At 42.0% G+C, this 18,334-nt stretch overlaps 1 protein-coding gene across 1 annotated transcript in view; it reads left to right on the top strand.

The window, feature by feature from the left end:
• The first annotated feature begins 750 nt into the window (after positions 1 to 750).
• Positions 751 to 18,334, top strand: part of prkcg (protein kinase C, gamma) — a 45,359-nt gene continuing 27,775 nt past the window's right edge. Inside the window, exons 1-5 of the mRNA XM_053626078.1 lie at positions 751 to 1,935; positions 2,900 to 3,133; positions 7,609 to 7,640; positions 7,747 to 7,829; positions 17,241 to 17,352. Of these exons, the coding sequence (XP_053482053.1) occupies positions 2,904 to 3,133; positions 7,609 to 7,640; positions 7,747 to 7,829; positions 17,241 to 17,352 (457 nt within the window). The 5' untranslated portion in view covers positions 751 to 1,935; positions 2,900 to 2,903. The remainder of the gene's footprint in view (positions 1,936 to 2,899; positions 3,134 to 7,608; positions 7,641 to 7,746; positions 7,830 to 17,240; positions 17,353 to 18,334) is intronic.

Genomic DNA, 18,334 nt, shown 5'->3' with positions numbered 1-18,334 from the left:
TGGGGCAGTGTGCATTCTGCCATATAATTGCGCAACATCTAGAAAGCTGAGCAGATCAATGGAACATTGGGTTATTTCTGTCAAACAGCATTTTTAAAAAATCACTGGTCACTCAAAAGAGGCAATCAGTATTTCAACAAAATTAAAAAATTCTGAAGTTGTGAACAAGGACTATACAGATTAACATTTGTTTATTTGTATGGTTGGGCTCTGTCGCACATTTCCCCATGGACGAGCCACAAATAGTGTAGGTCTACTTGTTCCTGAGTTCTGTTCAAGTGACTGGTCAAACACTATACCTGATCATGTATAACACATAAAAATACATTGTGATTTACACAACTGTTACTAAAACTAAAGACTTCCTGACAATGCTTCAGAACTCCTGAGGGTTCCTGTACCCCACTTTCAGAACCACTTCTCTAAAGATAAATATCAAATAAAGTAGACTGTAGTTCTGCTTTTGATCTGATGTATGAGGACAGACATAATACTTGATCTGAAATTATACTGTTCCATGTGCTCCTATGTGGAATTATGGCATAAAACGTACTGACCTCCACACTTGTGATCTCAATGACAATGACTCATACATGACCTCCCCCACACAGGTACAAACGCCTGCCCCTGTACACATCCTTGCCCAATGACACCATTTTGCTCTCTAACAATCTTGCTAATTATAATTGTTAATTAATTTTCTCACAGTGTCCTCATCAGGAGACTAATAACCTACATTTTACATAATTAGACCTTCAACCTTTTACTCCCTCAATCTCTTGCTGCACGATCATACCATCCCTCCCTTTTCTTTTGTTGCTCTCTTTCTCTCTGACTATGTTCCTCTCTCTCTCTCTCTCTCTCTCTCTCTCTCACACACACACACACACACACACACACACACACACACACACACACACACACACCATGTTGCCAATGGGTGTGAGGGTGTTTTTGTTCTGTCCAGACTTGTCGCTTTCCCACTGTCAAAGAGAGCAGCACATTGTCCTGATTTTTCACTGCACTCTTTCCCTTAGCTCCGTTCGTCCTCCCTGAACAGCAGCCATCTTGCTATATTTTCTGAATCCTCCCACAGTGACCTGGATTGAGTCAGCCACCTGTGTGAGGGAGTTAGCTATCGCAGACTGTACCATGCCTGGGTTTCATCTAATTCCAAATATATGGCATTATATGACATGCTCCTTTTCTGGTGTCATCATGCTTGTCAGCCATATTGTTCGCTCCAAACCCACCCGATGAGCTCATTTTTAGGTAAGAACATGGTATGTGCTCAGAGGCTGATATGTGATATGTCAGGTTGTAGATGAGGCTGTCTAATGATCTGTGCTCTGGTCAACAGTTTTGACACACTTTTGACAAGCTGAGATGCTAGCTGACCAAGCTGTCCAATGTGTCTCCCTCTCTGTCCTCTTTCAATCTCCCTCCATCCGTCTCTCTTTCATTCTCTGGAGAGACATAACCCAGATTTTAAAAATGAACTGCTGCCTATCTCTCCTCATCTACTCCCTGCTTCTCTCTCTCTGTCACTTTCTCTCTTTTTACCACACACGCTCTTCCTGTTGGTAAAAACAGAATCAATCTTGGAAAGTGAAAATCGCCTCAGTGTCTCTGCCCCTCTTCGTTCTCTATTGGATAAAGGAATACAGAGTCCTCTACTCCTCCTCCATATTTCTGCGTTCCTGGAAAGCTTCACTCAACCTTCAACTTTCTTTCTCTTCTTTTTCTTTTTTTTCCTTCGGGGGCTTTTCAAAGGGTTTTCCTTATTTTTGGTTTTGGTTTCCTGCATGATCTCAATTCTTCTACTTTTCATGAGTCAGGGTTGACGAAGCTGTGAACCTGACGCCCACCTAGAGGAAGAGGGAGAACAGTGAGTGACCATTTGACCAAATCATTTAGCAAAACAACCACAATCAGGTAATTTCTTTACTTTTATTTGTTCTTTCTGTCTTGTCTTCACCTTTGTTAACTTCTCTTAATGTACTTTTTTAACTCTAAAAATACTTTACCATTGATTTTTTTTTGTTGTTGCAGGTGATTTATTTCTTCAGGTTGTCAAGGTTTCCTCATTTTCTCCTCTCTTCTTTCCCTACTCAATTTATCTGTCTCTTGTCTGAGGTGCTCTTTTGTTTCCCCTCTCATCTTCTGTTGCTAGATTTGATCCTGCATGTGGCTCATCACTCACTAGCTGCACTGTATTGGTCCTACTAAATAAATGGGAGTGAGATCGATCCTTTGTTTGTTGCACTAGAGTCTGACCCTGAATCTGCCTGAATCAGGACAGTAGTCAAATTTAAGGAGTGGTATTCAGAAGAGGAGAAACTGTGGAAAACTTCACGATACCTTATCAAATGCCCCTTATGAATATAATGAGTGGTATGGTGGGAAAAGGAGGAAAAATGAGTGTAAAGCAGGGGGGGGAGATGGGGAAGTGGAGGAGCAGGTGGTGGGCATGGTTGACATGGTGATATGGAGTGTGTGTGTGTGTGTGTGTTGTGTGTGAAGAAGGAGAGGATGAACACTAATCACTATGTGCTTTGGAGTCCCACTGGAAGTCTGTGTGTGTGTGTGTGTGTGTGAGTGTGTGTGTGTGTGTGTGTGTGTTAACCTCGCTTTCATTCTGTCCACTCACAAGCTGTCTCTCTCTCTGTGTCTCTCTTTCTCTTGTGAATTTCCTTCTCTTGACTTCATCAGCATCACAAACTGTGATCTCTACACACACAAACCTTATAAACATTTCCTTTCCCCCTTTCCAATAATTTTTGTTTTCTCCTTCATCCTTCATCTTTTCTTCTATTTCTCTACCATCATCTTCATCTTGTCATTCTTTTACCTTTCTTTGAACCTTCTTTCTCTCCCCCTGTCCCCATCCTTCCTTCAGTGGCATGTCTACACCAGTCTCTCCATCCCCCTCTCTTTCCCCACTGTCCTTGTCCTCTCCTTCTCCCTCCTCTTCTCCTTTGCCCTCTCCCCTCTCTCCACCCCCCAGGCTTCCAGTCTTCCAGAGGAAAGGAGCACTCAAGCACAAGAGGATTGTTGAAGTGAAAGACCATCAGTTCACAGCCCGCTTCTTCAAACAGCCCACCTTCTGCAGCCACTGCACAGACTTCATTTGGTATTTTACATTCACATTTCACCATCCATACTTATGAAATGCCCAAAATGTCTGCCTGCTGGGACCGCTCTAATGCTTTAGCCATTTAAAATAAACCATGCTGTAGATATCTGTATGAATTTTAACCTGACAAATTGCAAAAGTGTGTTATCTTGTACTATCATGGGACAGCAATACCAACTACTAATGCATTCTAAAACCATTCATTTCAAACTATGTAAATTCTACATCTGAGTATCAATTCTAGTCAACATGATATGTTTTCTCTCATTTCCTTCCAGTTACATCATCAATAATTCCCACCCTCTAGTTAGTTTGGTAAAAGTATACTTGGATAATTTGGATAATAAATCAGTTAACTAATATGAAACAAAACAGCTGAATTTTAACAACATGTCCACACTTTCCAGCTTTTTGTGTTTAGCACATTATCTACAGACAATGAAACTCAAGTTGGTCGACAGGGGTAAGAGGAAAGGTGTCCTTTCCACCCAGAGCAGTTACACTCTCTTGGACTCTCTTGGACCTTATTCGAAAGCATTTTGACGAGTCAAACTCCCAATCTCCAGACAATTGGGTGAAACATTAGATAGTTGGGCTACTCAAGAGACCAATCAACTTAATTTCTGCAAAGCCATCTGGATCCAGTATCATTTCAGCATGGAATTGAATTAAGTGAATGTGATTGTTGCTGATCATCACAAATTCTAGGATTCAGATCTAATTAATAGATGTAAAACTATCCTCATCAGGCCTCTGTGGATATTTGAAACAGTAAAATAGATGACTGACCTGCATTTAAAATGCCTTTTCCAGTTTCACTGTGTGTCACATTGAAGTGACTAATAGTGTGAGTGGGTTGAGACCTCATCTCTTGAAACAGCCACATATTTCAGCTAGTCTGGTTCCTGTTTTTGCCAACTTGGGAGTTGGCCAAAGTCGTTTGTCTATCACTGCAATAGCGACCAAGTGCCAAGATTTGCAGGTTTCCTGTTGTGCTGTTAGAATTAGCAGTACCTATCACAGTAATGCTTCAGATTGAAAATTAAAATCTGCCCACCATGGAATTGACAACAAAAGACCACAAGCAACAACAAACATGCCATCTTTACCGTTATGCTTTACCTTTAAATAATGTCACTTCCAGGGTTGAGAGGGTTATTTTAAAAATGTACTCGATTAAAGTTACAAATTAGTTAATGAAAAATTGAATCAATAATGTAATCCAAGTATCATTATATAAAAGTAATGTAATCTGATTATTTTTTGATTATGTCAAGGTCACATATGTAAATAAAGTCAAGAGAAAAGCAATATGAAACAATATGAGAAAAGCAATAACAGCACTTTAAAAAAAAAAAAAAGCTTATTTCAGAGCTAAAAACAAGTCCAATATTTGGATTTGTTTTAATAAAATAAATAAACAAATAAACAAATAAAAGATTACTGTCCCTAATGTGGGTAATATATAAATAAAATTTGTTTAACTCTGCCCACGTTTTACATTTTTTCTTACATTCTTTTGACTGTTCATGGAATAAAATAAAATTTTAGATGCCACCTTCTGCCCCTTCTGCCATCATTCACACATTTGAATGGCCATGTAATATGAAGCAATGACCTTATATGGCCATGGGCATTGTTTTGAGTCAGGACAGCTTCATTTGCTGCTATTGTCAAGCAACTGTTTGATGCCGTACACAATAGTGCTTCGCCTTCATGTGTTCAATGAGAGTAGGCTAATGGCTGAGAGGCAGGAATTTGGCCAATAGTTGCTGCAAGCCTTTTATAATCGACCAATTGGTGTGCAAGAAGGAGGGAATTACAGAGAGGGGTTAAAGCAACGCAAATATGCACACACATGCTGCAGTATTTGACCATAAGCACATCATAATGAAACTAAAGCTGAATCCCGGACATTTTCTCACATTTTTAAATCCTGGCCGGGAAATGTCAGGAAAAAGAGGACGTATGGTCACCCTAACAAAAGCATTTAAGAGAACAATTTGTGTTATTTCTACCAAATTAACTTTGCGCAAAATTTATTTGTGCATGCACCAGGAGGTTTCTCATGTGAGTCACGACTGACAAGAGAGAAACAGACCTATAATCAAGCATTTGTCTATATTGTGTTATGTCAAAAGATTAAAAAACTTTGGTTTTAAATGAAAAAGATTGTAATACTGATAACATTCCCATTTTCTACAAAATGCACCTTTACTCTGATTACTTTGGTTAACTGTAACAGATTACAGTGACCAGTTTTTTGTATCCTGATTACATAACGCATGTGTATACATGTATTCCGTTAGTCCCTGTCATGTAAAGGAATGTAATGGAGGTTGGGACGGATGCAAATGCAGATAAGAGTTTATTCAAAGAGAGGCAGGCAGACATATCCAAAACATGAGACAATAGCATGGTCAAAAACAGGCAATAGGTCAGGCGATCGGCTAACTGGCATAAACAAGGCTAAACAGGAATCGAGAACGAGGGTGAGAGCAAAATCAAAACTATAACACATGAAACGAGGAACAAACGCTTGGTATATGGACAACTCACGTAATACTTCACAACGAACAAAGAGACACGAGGGGTTTGAATATTAAACATAATCGGGGTAAAACACAAAACAGCTGAGACTAATGACACATAAGGAAAACAGCCAATGATGTTATAGGGGTGGAGGCAGGACAGAAATCACAACAAAACACACGTGTCAGAAGTAAACAAAAAATCAGTGTCAATAACAAAACAGAAGCGCACTCACACTTTGAGCTCACGCTTCGGGTTTCAGAGCGCGCTGCTTGCTCCAGCGTTACCACGAGGGGAAATCGTGACAGTCCCCAAGCCTGGGCACTTCAGATTCTTATTTTTTGCTACATACATGAACAAATATATGGGTGCACATGAACACATAGCCCAGTATTTATCTTGACAGTTGACATTTTATCTCAAAACATTTGTTAATCTCTCTTTTACTGGGTGGAGTGAGACTATGCTACATACATACAATACTGCACAACTACTGTATAGCATGCTTATATGCACATCCCTTATGGGGTGGAGTAAAGCTCAAGTCTGCAGGGATGAAATCAATTATGCAGAACTTCTATCTGAGCGAATGCTGAGGTCCAGCCAGTACAGAACTACAGGGAGCTGTATGTCCCTTCAATCACAAGCATGTTCTGCTCTCTCTCTCTCTCTCTCTCTCTCTCTCTCTCTCTCTCTCTCTCTCTCTTATTTGTAGAATAATATATTATTTAATGGGTTTATTTATTCATTTACATTTGAAAAGTATTGTATTGAAATCTCTATCTTATCTTTTTCAGAGTTTTTTTTGCAGTGGCTATTGTGATAAAATCTGGCTTCCTCAATTAATTAAACATAATTGACTGTGGCTCATTGGGTAATGTTAGACGAATAATTTTAATTGAATTGAATACTAAAATTTCCAGGCATGGTTTAATTATGTGAACAAATCAGAGTATGCTCTGACATTTTTTCATCGTGAGAATTCTGTACCAGCTTTTCGGACACAGGGTAGAAAAATGAAGGCGCAAGAGCACAATGCAAGATGGCACTACCTAATTATATATGTTACAGAGTTGCAGTGGCTGAGTATCTAATTTGTTACTTGGTGCAAAATAATTGGCCACAAAATGATAATTAATGTATTGGATTTACAGTTACAGGTTACAGGTTAAACTACCTACAGCACAATAATAATTTAAATCTATATGTGCTAAGTATGATTTATTAAGTCTGCATGAAGAGAATTTTTTTTCTTTTGGCTGCTCCCATTTGGGGACGCCACAGTGGACCACCCATCCGCATATTTTGATTCTGACACAAGTTTTACACCCATCCTGATGTAGCCCTCTCCATTTTTCGGGCTTGGAACCCGGAACTGGTTCGTGCAACCCTTCAGTGGCTGGGGTAGGTTCCTTGACCAGGAATCAAACCCAGGCCACGGCACTGAGAGCACCGCATAGTATGATAATACTAAATAGAGATGTGAGTTGGGCAATCAGGGAGGCAAGGATTATTTTTCAGCCACAACACTGAACTGCAGATAAAGCTGGTTATATTTGGCTATACACAGGCAAAATCTCTAGGCAGTGTAGGTTAAACCTATGCTAGCCACAATTGCATACAGTGGTGACATGTACAGTGTGAAATTAACAATTTACAATGAGGAAGCAGAATATCAGTGAAGTACAATAATTATAATATTATAGAAAAAAATAATCGTCATTTCAGTATTCAATTAAATAATCATAACTATCCTTTTAGCCATTATTGTGCTAAGAATTGAGACAAAGTTCAGTCCAAGCAATCTATTTTTTAAAACATGCACAGACCTCCATGTTCTCCTTAGTGATATAGATATGACTGTTTGTCAGAAGAATATACTGAGAAAGAGCAATTGTGGAAAGTCATTAACTTTTCTATCCATTTTGTCTTTTTTTAAGGGGTATAGGAAAGCAAGGATTCCAATGCCAAGGTAATTCACACATTTGTTTTTGTTTTTTGTTGTTCATTTGTGGCTTTAGTTAGCAGCTCAAATAAGTACTACTAGTAGTTTAATGTCTAATGTAAATGTGTTTTAGTTTGCAGTTTTGTGGTGCACAAACGCTGTCACGAGTTTGTCACTTTTACATGTCCAGGAAGCATCACTGCACCAAAAGCAGAGGTATGAATGTGTGGGGCATCTCCCTCACTCCTATATGTAAATATCTCTATCTATCTATCTATCTGTCTATCTATATATATATATATATATATATATATATATATATATATATATATATATATATATATATATATATATATTTATATATAATGGATAGATACTGTACGTACATGTCGCTCTCCCTGTCTTTCTGTCTCTCTCTTTCTGTCACCCTCTCATACTAGTTACATTAATGTACATCCTTTCCCTCATCTATGCTATTGGTTCTGAAGAGCTAAAGATAAATAAAGTACATCAAATGACATCAGGAAGCACAAGTGGATAACCCCCCCACCCCCAAATACACCCTAAATACACCAACATCTCTCATCCTTTGAAAATATGACAGATATGATGATGTGATGGTGCTGTATTGAAGTGTTGAACATAACAACAGAAAGATTGATGGTAGTAAACATATAGGGAGAGGAAACTAATGAAAGGAACACTTCCCTTTCAAACGGAACTCCACGTTGTGTTAGCTGAATGTTGTGGGAAGCGCCCTCGTGCATGACCGGTATCTGAAGCTTGTGTAACATCATGCCTATTTATAGGCCTGCCAGGATCAGGTGACGTGGCAATTAAGCGCGTCACGTGATATATAAATAACACCTGTGAACCACGCCGTCAGCCTTATTATCTTCAGCGAGACTGCATGTCAGTCGTATGTGTAACGCTCGCAAAAAGACTATTCATTTCCTCTCTATCTTTTCCAAAAAAAAAGGGACAAAAGTATGAGTGCGAGAATTCAGGAAGTGTGTTACGCCTTGCTCCCGTTTAATCATGGGGAGGACGGACACACTTTCTGTGTGAAATGTCTAGGGATGGAGCATGCCACAGCAGCCCTTGAGAGGTCTGACTGTGCACATTGGGAACACCTTACAATTAGGCAGCTCCGCTCGTGACTCGCTCTCTTCTTGGCCGAAGCAAGTTGAGTTTCAGAGCCTCGCGGATTTGGGCCACCCACCCAGCCACCCGTCTCAGGTCCTGGGGATCTTGTATGGATCTGGAAGAGGTGCCGGAGACGAGCGCTGCTCTATCTCTTGCTCTGTCTTCTGGGTCTGGCTCTCCGCTGGATTTTGGAGCTTGCGTCGCGACTCCTCCTTCCACTATGGAAAGCCCCCCCCCCAAAAACCAAACACACACACACACAATAATAATAATAATAATAATAATAATAATAATAATAATTCCTCTCTTACTCCGAGGATCCAGAAGGGTGTGCTAATATAAAGAGCTGCTTGAAGTGATTACTAAGGCTGGATGAGCTTTTTTCTCCCCGGTGAAAATAAAACCCTCACACTGCAGAAAACTCCCCTTCTTTCCAGAAGTGCATGACAAAATATCACACTTCTGGGGGAAACCATGCATAAGCCATATTTATAACCCTGCAATGTTGGATTATTGTGGGGAATGAACGGCATGGCTATTTAGCTATGCTGAAGGTGGAGGAGGTGCTTGTGAGCTACCTCTCTCCATTGATGGCAGGTAATTTAGGGGGGGCCGGCTTTGCCATCCAAGCCATGTAAGGAAGTTGTGGCATTGGTGGGCAAGGCCTATGCAGTAGTGGGTATTGCTTGTGGGTCACTGCAAACAATGGCAGTGTTGCAGTCTTACCAAGCAGACCTGCTGAGTGAGCTCGACATACGGCAGCATTCACCCAGTTTCTTTCCTGTTGTGTCGAGTTCACTAGTGCTAGTGTGAGGGAGGCACAGAAGGTGAGTACGGCAGCTCGCCTCCCCCCGCAGACCGCCATGGGAACCGGGTGGCCACAGTCATGGCCTGCTACTAGGCCTGATCTGAGAATGGTCATAAAAGCCAAGCAAACAAAGGAGGAGCGGTCCTGAGGGGCTGTGGAGGGAGGTATCAGGGGACATGAGGTTGTTAGGGCAGTTAGCCCCCAGTACTGCTGTCCGGCCACCCCTAGCCAAGGCTGTCCCAAGTTTTCAGTGTTCTCTGGTCAGCGAGCTGTCACAGGGCAACGAAAATCTGATGCTTTCCCTCCAATAGAATGTGGAATAGTTAACGTCACTAAAAGACTGTCTGGTAGCATGGAAACTACTTCCAAATAATAATAATAATAATAATAATAATAATAATAAGCTTTATTTTATAAAGCGCCTTTAAAAGCGGCTTCTCAAAGCGCTGTACACAAAATAAGCAGTACACAGAAAAATAAAACATATAAAAGTTAATAAGAACAACAACAACGTTAATAATAGTAATAATTATAAAATAATCATAAAAAGACATCAACAGTCAAATGCAAGTTTAAAAAAGTGTGTCTTGAGTAGAGCTTTAAAAATGCCAAAAGTCTGAGCTTCCCTGAGTTCAGGAGGAAGAGAGTTCCAAAGTGAAGGAGCACAGACAGAAAAAGCCCTGTCACCCATAGATTGTAGGTGGGTTTGTGGAACAGTTAACAAATTGCACTGTGAGGAGCGTGCTCTGCGATTTGGGGTGTAAGGGATTAATAAACCAGATAAGTAATGCAGAGCCAAGCCATGTAGTGCCTTGTATGTCAACATCATGATCTTAAAATTGGCATGGAACCTGACCGGGAGCCAGTGTAAAGACTCCAAAACAGGAGTAATATGTTCACATTTCCTGGTTCCTGTCAGGATCCTGGTGGCAGAGTTTTGAATGTATTGCAATTTGTTGATTGTGGATTGAGAAACTCCGGCTAAAATGGCGTTGCAATAATCCAGCCGAGTGACAACAAATGAGTTTATCAGTTTTTCAGCCACAGAGAAATTTAGCATTGGGCGCAGTCTAGCTATATTTCTGAGGTGAAAAATAAGGATGCCTTCACAGTGTTCTGAACAAAAAAATCAAATGTGAGGCTGGTATCAAAAATTACTCCAAGGTTCCTCATTTTACTTTGGGTCTCTAGAACAGAGCCATCAACAAACAGAGACAGTGGTGCAGCTTTGTGAATTTGATGACGGGAGCCTATAAGCATGACTTCGGTTTTCCCGCTATTCAGGCACAGAAAGTTATTATTCATCCATGTTTTTATCTCAGAAATACAATCAGAAAGAAAACAAACATCAAGGTTTTCACCAGATTTTGAGTGAATATAGATTTGGGTATCGTCAGCATAAAAGTGATAATGGAGGCCGAGCGATTGGAGCAGATGCCCAAGTGGAGATAGATAAATATTGAAGAGTAGAGGGCCTAAAACTGAAAACTGTGGAACACCAGTGAGCACAGAGCTAGTGTCAGACCGATAGCCACCCATAGAAATAAACTGGGAACGGTCAGTAAAATAGGATTTAAACCAGTTTAAAACTCTCCCAGACACACCAAAAACACTTTCAAGGCAGGTAAGTAAACGACCATGATCCACAGTATCGAAAGCAGCTCTAAGATCAAGAAGAATAAGAATGGATGTAGCGCCAGAATCAGAGGCCATCAACAAGTCATTGGTAACTTTGAGCAATGCCGTTTCAGTACTGTGAAATTTACGAAAACCTGACTGAAGGGGTTCAAAGAGGTTATTGATTGTAAGATGCTTACATAGTTGAGAGGCAACAACACGCTGAAGTATTTTTGCCAAAAACGGAAAATTTTTAATTTTCAGGCAAGTGGTTGATTTCATGCTGGATACCTCCCTTGTGAGAGCCTCAGAATTAAGCAGTGAGAAATGAGTGAAAGAAACACCAGTGAACCCAGATGGACGAAGGAGTGAAGTGACAGAGTCAAGTGTGACAGGAATTTCTTTGCAAACCTTATCAATCTTCGAATTAAAAAACAGAAAAGAATTACATATCTGCTGAGAAACAGGCAAAGTGGTAACAGTATTAGCTTGAAGCAATCTGTTTATGGTTTGGAACAAGTGTCTGGGATTATTTTGATTGTTTACAATAGCCTGATAGAAGTAAGAGGATCTTTCAGTCTCCATTAGTGCTTGATAATCACCCAGAAGATCCTTCCATGCTTGATAGTAGACATTCAGTCCAGTAAGACACCATTTGCGCTTCATTTTCTGACAAGCAGCCTTTCTAGAGCGCAGATTGTCATTATACCAGGGAGCAGAGCAAGCGAATGTGACCTTACGTGACCTTAGATGAGCAAAAGAGTCAAGAGTAGCAGCAAGAGCAAAATTTAACTGCAGAACTTTCTCCTCCAGCGATGAGGGATCAAGATCGCTTAAGGTGGAAACAACAGAATTGGAGAAAACTGTCTGATCAATAGACTTCCACTTCCGGAAGGTTACTGTTCGGATGGTAAGCTCACTTGGATGATACAGTTCCAGGTTAAAAAAGACAGCTGAATGATCAGACAGTCCAATGTCAACAGATGAAAACCGCGATACAAACAAGCCGTTTGCAATCACAAGATCCGGCGTATGGCCCTTGTTATGAGTTGGGCCAGTTACAAACTGTGTGAAGCTAAAACAATCAATTAGCGACAGAAATTCCTTAACCGCCACAGAGTCACTCCGGTCCACATGAATGGTAAAGTCTCCCACAACTAGAATTCTGTCAAACTTCATTCTCAACATTGAAAGGAAGTCAGCAAACTCTGACATAAAAGCTGCATGTGTCTTAGCCTTAGGTGGTTTATAGACTGTAGCGATGATGGTAGACATAGGAGCAGAAATACTCAAGACCAGGCATTCAAATGATGAAAACTGGGGAACGGACACAGACCTTATGTTGAACTTCAGGTTGTAAACCACAATAACGCCTCCGCCTCTGCCATATAACCTAGGGAGATCTAATAATCCAAAGCCTGCTGGAGAGATCTGGTTAAACAGGAGTCCATCATTTTCTTTATGCCAGGTTTCAGTTAAAAACAACAAATCCAGCTTTTTATCTGTAAGAAAGTCCGATAAAAGCAGCGCCTTGTTATTCACGGACCGCGCATTGAATAATGCGGCATAGGCCTGGCTCTGAAGTGGAGACGACAGTGGTTTAATCTCCATGCAGGGAACTGATATTAAATTACTGTGATCAACACCAGTATGAAACAGTTTATTGGTCTTACGTTGACAGGTAGGGACAAAGATGTCAGGAGAGGATGAGACAGCAAAACTGCGCCTCAAACCCCGATGGATATATCGTTTAGGACATAGCAATCCAGCGTCTCGACAGATTCTGTAAGAGTCTTTGGCTAGGCAATAAGAGCTCTGTTTTAAATTCAGGAGCTGGCGTATAGTGTACCTTAGGGCCATGGTCATTGAGTGCACACTCACAAGGCCAAGGCATTGAAACTCCATAGCGCACTGCGAGCACAAATTCGCACAATCCTCACATGCAGCCAGACAGAGGCGTTGATTCCGCGTTGCACGCTGCAGGTTATTCCAGGTAGAACACAGAAATAAAAACAACAGTCCAAAATATTTAAAATGGCACCACCACATCACAATCATAATGGCACTAAAAACAATATAACTTAAAAACTCGCAGTTATTTAAAACAATATGACTTAAAATAACAAACGAAAACAAACGACGGTAACAGGAGCGGCAGCAAAACACGCCAGCGTACCCTGTCAACCGGAACCAGAATGAATTGGAAAGCTGACTGAACAAATATGTCTCCATGGGTTCTGTCTACCGTAGAAAAGGGTTATCGGGTCCAGTTCAGAGCTTGACCCCATCCCCCCCCCCGTTCAGAGGTGTGCTCACCACAGTAGTCAGCACAGACCAGAGCCCGACGTTAGAGCAGGAATTATGATCCCTGTTGGACAAAGGGGCCATAGAACATGTACCGAGGGAGGGAGGTTTTTACAGCCGTTGTTTCCTGGTCTGCAAAAAAGAGAGGAGTATGCAGCCAATATTAGATCTGCATCGTCTGAACTGTACTCTTCATAAACATACAGGTTCAAGATCCTGATGCCCAAACTTATTGTTCCACAGATTCAGTTTGAGGACTGGTTTGTGACGATAGATCTAAAAGGTGCATATTTCCACATAGAAATATTGCCCAGTCACAGGAAGTTCCTGAGGTTTGCGTGGAGGAAACACATACCAATATTGGGTTCTTCCCTTCAGGCTAGCTTTATCCCCTTCACAAAGTGCATGGATGTCATTGCCATTGTGACTCCAAGGCATCCATGTACTAAACTACCTGGTTTATTCTAGAACTATCCAGGGAACTGGCGAGTCAACATCAAGATGTTGTTCTTGCCCACATGAAGAGCTTGTGGCTCAGGTTGAACCTCAGAAAAGTATACTTTCTCCAGTGCAGTGGACAACTTTTCTAGGGGTTATAAGGATTCTACTACGATGAGGGTGTTTCTATCCCCAACATGCGTAGGGTCAATCTTGTCAACACTGAGCAAGATAAAGCTGGATCTTGGCATCCCCTCCAGTCTCCAGACTGTTGGATCTTATGGCAGCAGCAGACAATGTCATACCTATTGCAGCGATGCCTACGTGCTCTAAGAATTTGGAAGTGTCCCCGGTTTCTAGCCTTGGGTCACACTCTAGGGGTGTCTCCTTATCGAAAGACGGTAATGACAGACACCTCCCTCACGGGCTGGGGTGCAGTCTTAGACATCTGTCCAGCTCACGGTCTCTGGAGCGGCCCTCATCTGGAGTGGCATATAAATTGCTAGAAATGCGAGCCATATTTCTAGCACTGAAATTTTTTCTTCTTCAATTGAGAGGTCACCATGTGTTGACAGACAGCACAGCGGTGGTCTCATATATTGACCACCAAGGAGGATTATGTTTGCGCCCCCTGTTCAGGCAGACACAACTAATTATTCTCTGGGCAGAAGGAAAGTTTTTGTCAGTGTGTGCAATGTACATTCTGGGCAACTGTGGGGGCAGACATCCTGTTGAGGTAGGGGCTGAGGCCTAGGGATTGGTGGCTCCATCCACAAGTGGTGGAGTCCATATGGCGGAGGTTTGGCCAAGCGGGAGTGGATGTGTTCGCCTCCGAGGAGACAACACACTGCCCGCTGTGGTTCGCTCTCACTCCTCCTATACCATTAGGGCTGGACGCCATGATGCACATGTGGCCGAGATCACATCTATATGCTTCTCCCCGATCGCTCTGCTCCCACAAGTTCTAGAGACACGTTCAAGAGACTTATTGGCCAGCTCGAATATGGTTCTCAGAGACAATATCCCTGCTAGACGGCACTCCTTTGGAGATTCCCATCTGCAGGGATCTACTGTCTCAAACCAGAGGGCTGATTTATCACCCTTGGTTGGAACTATGGAAACTGTGGGTCTGGCCCCTGAGGGGCACCAGCTCATAGATTCTGTTCTCACAACTGAGGTTGTAGAGACCATGTAGAATGCTAGAACGCCATCCACGACAAAATTGTATGTGCTCAAAATCCAACTTTTTGTCTCATGTTGTGAGGAATGTCAGCTAGACCCAGCGAACTGCGCAATAGCTATAGTCCTGGAGTTCTTACAAGTATGTTTCTCAGCAGGGTTGGCTCCTCATACAATCAGGGTCTATGTGGCTTCCTTTTCAGCCAGCCACCCCCCTATTGATAGAGCCTCTGTGGGGCAACGTCCTCTAACTTTCAGGGTTATGCGTGGTGTTAGGCGGCTAAGGCATATCTGCAGACCATGCATACCTTCCTGGAACCTTTCTGTGGTCCTGGAAGGTCTGTCAGTTGCCCCATTTGAGCCCTTAGTGTCAGCCTTTGAGAAGCTTCTGACTCTAAAGGTAGCTCTTCTTCTGGCCCTGACATCTCTCAAGCAAGTAGGAGATCTACAAGCTCTCTGTTGCCCCTTCCTGCCTTGACTTGACCCCTGGATCAGCCAAGGCCTACCTGTATGCTAGGCCAGATTATATTCCTAAAGTGCCTACATCTGCTGCTCAGCCAGTAGTTTTGCAGGCTTCCTGCCCTCCTTCGTTCCTCATACTGGAACAAGAGAAATTGCACCGACTGTGTCCAGTAAGGGCTCTCTGTACTTATGTCCAGCGCTCCGGCCAGTGGTGTAGGTCAGAACAGCTGCTGGTCGGCTTTGGCGGCGACAGTAGAGGTGATGCTGTGTTGAAGCAGCGCATCTCTAATTGGATAGTGGAAGCAATCTCTATCGCTTATGAGGCGCACGGTCTTGCTACGCCTCTAGGCATAAAGGCTCATTTCACTAGGGTGGTCGCCTCCTCGAAGGCTTTGTCCAAAGGGGTATCCTTACAGGATGTGTGTGCTGTGGTGGGGTGTTCTACCCCGTTCACATTCATTCGATTTTACAGCCTGGATATACATTCCTGCCCAGGCTCGAGTGTCCTTCAGTGACCCTCGGGCTTGGGTCTTTTTGAATAGGCCATACCCTCAGTATGACGGAGTGGGTATTCTCATTCCTACAGCGTTCAGCTAACGCAACGTGAAGTTCCTTTTGAAAGGGAACATCTGGGCTACCCATGTAACCCTGTTTCCTGAGAAGGGAACGAGGCATTGCGTAGCTTTGTCATACTGGGGCATGCCTGTGAATTGCGTCTTCGCTTCAGATAATAGAGGCTGACAGCGCGGTTCACAGATGTCGTTTATATATCACGCGACGCGCTTAATTGCCACATCACCTGATCACGGCAGGCCTATAAATAGGCATGATGTTACACAAGCTTGAGATACCGGTCATTCCCACAGTGTTCAGCTAACGCAACATCTCGTTCCCTTCTCAGGGAACAGGGTTACATGCGTAACCCAGACGTTTTCTCTCCCGTGCATGTGTCTGTTTGCTGTATCTGTATGACAAGCATTTCTCTGTTATTTTGAATACTATAGATAAACTAATGATGTGTGTTTGTGTGCCCATTTGTGTGAGTGTGTAGGTGTGAGAAGGCGAGTGTGACAGGACAGTCTGCTTATAGAGCGATTTGACACTGGCTGACACATTAGAAGGAGGAGAGAAGTGTGACTGACATATGATGAAAAAAAAGGGCAGGAACTTTGCAGAGAGTGACAGAGAAGAGAAAGTACTGGACAGACAGATGAAAGGAGCTGAGTATGGGAAATAAAAACAGAGTTGGGAAACAAGAAAGAGAGTTAGAGTGAGAGCGTGGGAGATGAGCAAAAAGAGAGAGGGGGATTGGGAGTAGCAGAGGAGAGCGAGAGACAGAGAGAGAGAGAAAGAGGCATTTTGGAAGATTCAGGTTCTGCAGCTGGGCTGAACTGATTTATTCATCCTCCATTCAGCTGCCTCAAAATAGAGTGAGCTAATTGGCTCACAGTCACTTCAAAATGGAGCCCTTCCTGTGTGTGTGTGTGTGTGTGTGTGTGTGTGTGTGTGTGTGTTTACAGGTGTGTAGAGATGAAATCATCAAATCTTTTCTATTTTTAGAGAAAAGGCCAGTATCAGTGGGATCAGAGTCCTAATTTAAACCCGTCTGTCTCTCTCTCTCTCACTCTCTCTCTCGCTCTCTCTTTCCTCTCTCACACTCTCTCTCCCTGTAGGATTTGAAGAGTAAACACAAGTTTAAGATACACACTTACTCCAGCCCAACCTTCTGTGATCACTGTGGTTCTCTACTCTATGGCCTCATTCACCAGGGCATGAGATGCACCAGTGAGTGTGTGCATGTGTGTGTGCATGTGTGTGGGCGTGTGTGTGCATGTGTGTGCGTGTGTGTGCGTGTGTGTGTGTGTGTGTGCGTGTGTGTGTTTTGAGTGAAGTAATCAAACTAAAAACCCATAAAATCAACAAGAAACACATAATGATAGCAAAAGGTTTTAGTTGTAATGATCAGTGTCCTGTAATGGTTTTCTATTATTCCTTAGTTTTATTACTAGAGCAGATGGCAGAGAAACAAGTGGTTTTTCATTTCAGGAAATGATCACCATAATATGCATTATCTAATAACGTTCTGTTAAAAGTAGGATACCAATACATTTTATAATCAGAAGTTGTATTTGTGCATCAATGATGCACAGTGCATCAACCATGATGATTGATGCACAGTGATATGGTGGAAATGCAGAGAGACAAGATTTTAACAGACATTATCTTTAATAATATGACATCTTAACAAGCATGAAATCAGTTTAATTAACATCTCTCATCGGCCATGTTGCCAGTGTAACTTGCATGACATGTCATCATCAGGGATGTAATCGTAGATGAATCCAAATGAGCATAATATGAATCCAAATGAGCATGTGTCCTCTTTCATGTCTTATATTAATTGAACTGGTTAATAGTGATGGTTACACTATACTTGAGTTTTGACCTGTGAATTACAGAGTTACACCTCAATATTTAATATTAGAACAACCAAAAGGATCTAATTTGCAGGTTTATTCTGTTTTGACAGTGCTGTGTAAGAATAAAAAACAGCTCTGCCCATTAAAGACTGTTTGTGATTTAAACAGAAACATGGGTAAATCATTTTCAAAGTAACAATATGTCCAGACTGATTTGGGTCAAGAAAAATGGCAAGAGCAAGAATATATTTTCTTTCTGACTGTAACAAACTAATGATAGATGATTGACATGGATTCTCCTTTCATATTCTATCCTCATTTTGGGACGGTGTTGGTTTTTTTGCAGA

Source organism: Ictalurus furcatus, chromosome 1 (genome assembly GCF_023375685.1).
Source record: "Ictalurus furcatus strain D&B chromosome 1, Billie_1.0, whole genome shotgun sequence".
Lineage (NCBI taxonomy): Eukaryota > Metazoa > Chordata > Actinopteri > Siluriformes > Ictaluridae > Ictalurus > Ictalurus furcatus.
The sequence above is the reverse complement of the archived record's forward strand: the minus strand, read 5'-3'. Positions and strand labels throughout refer to the sequence as shown.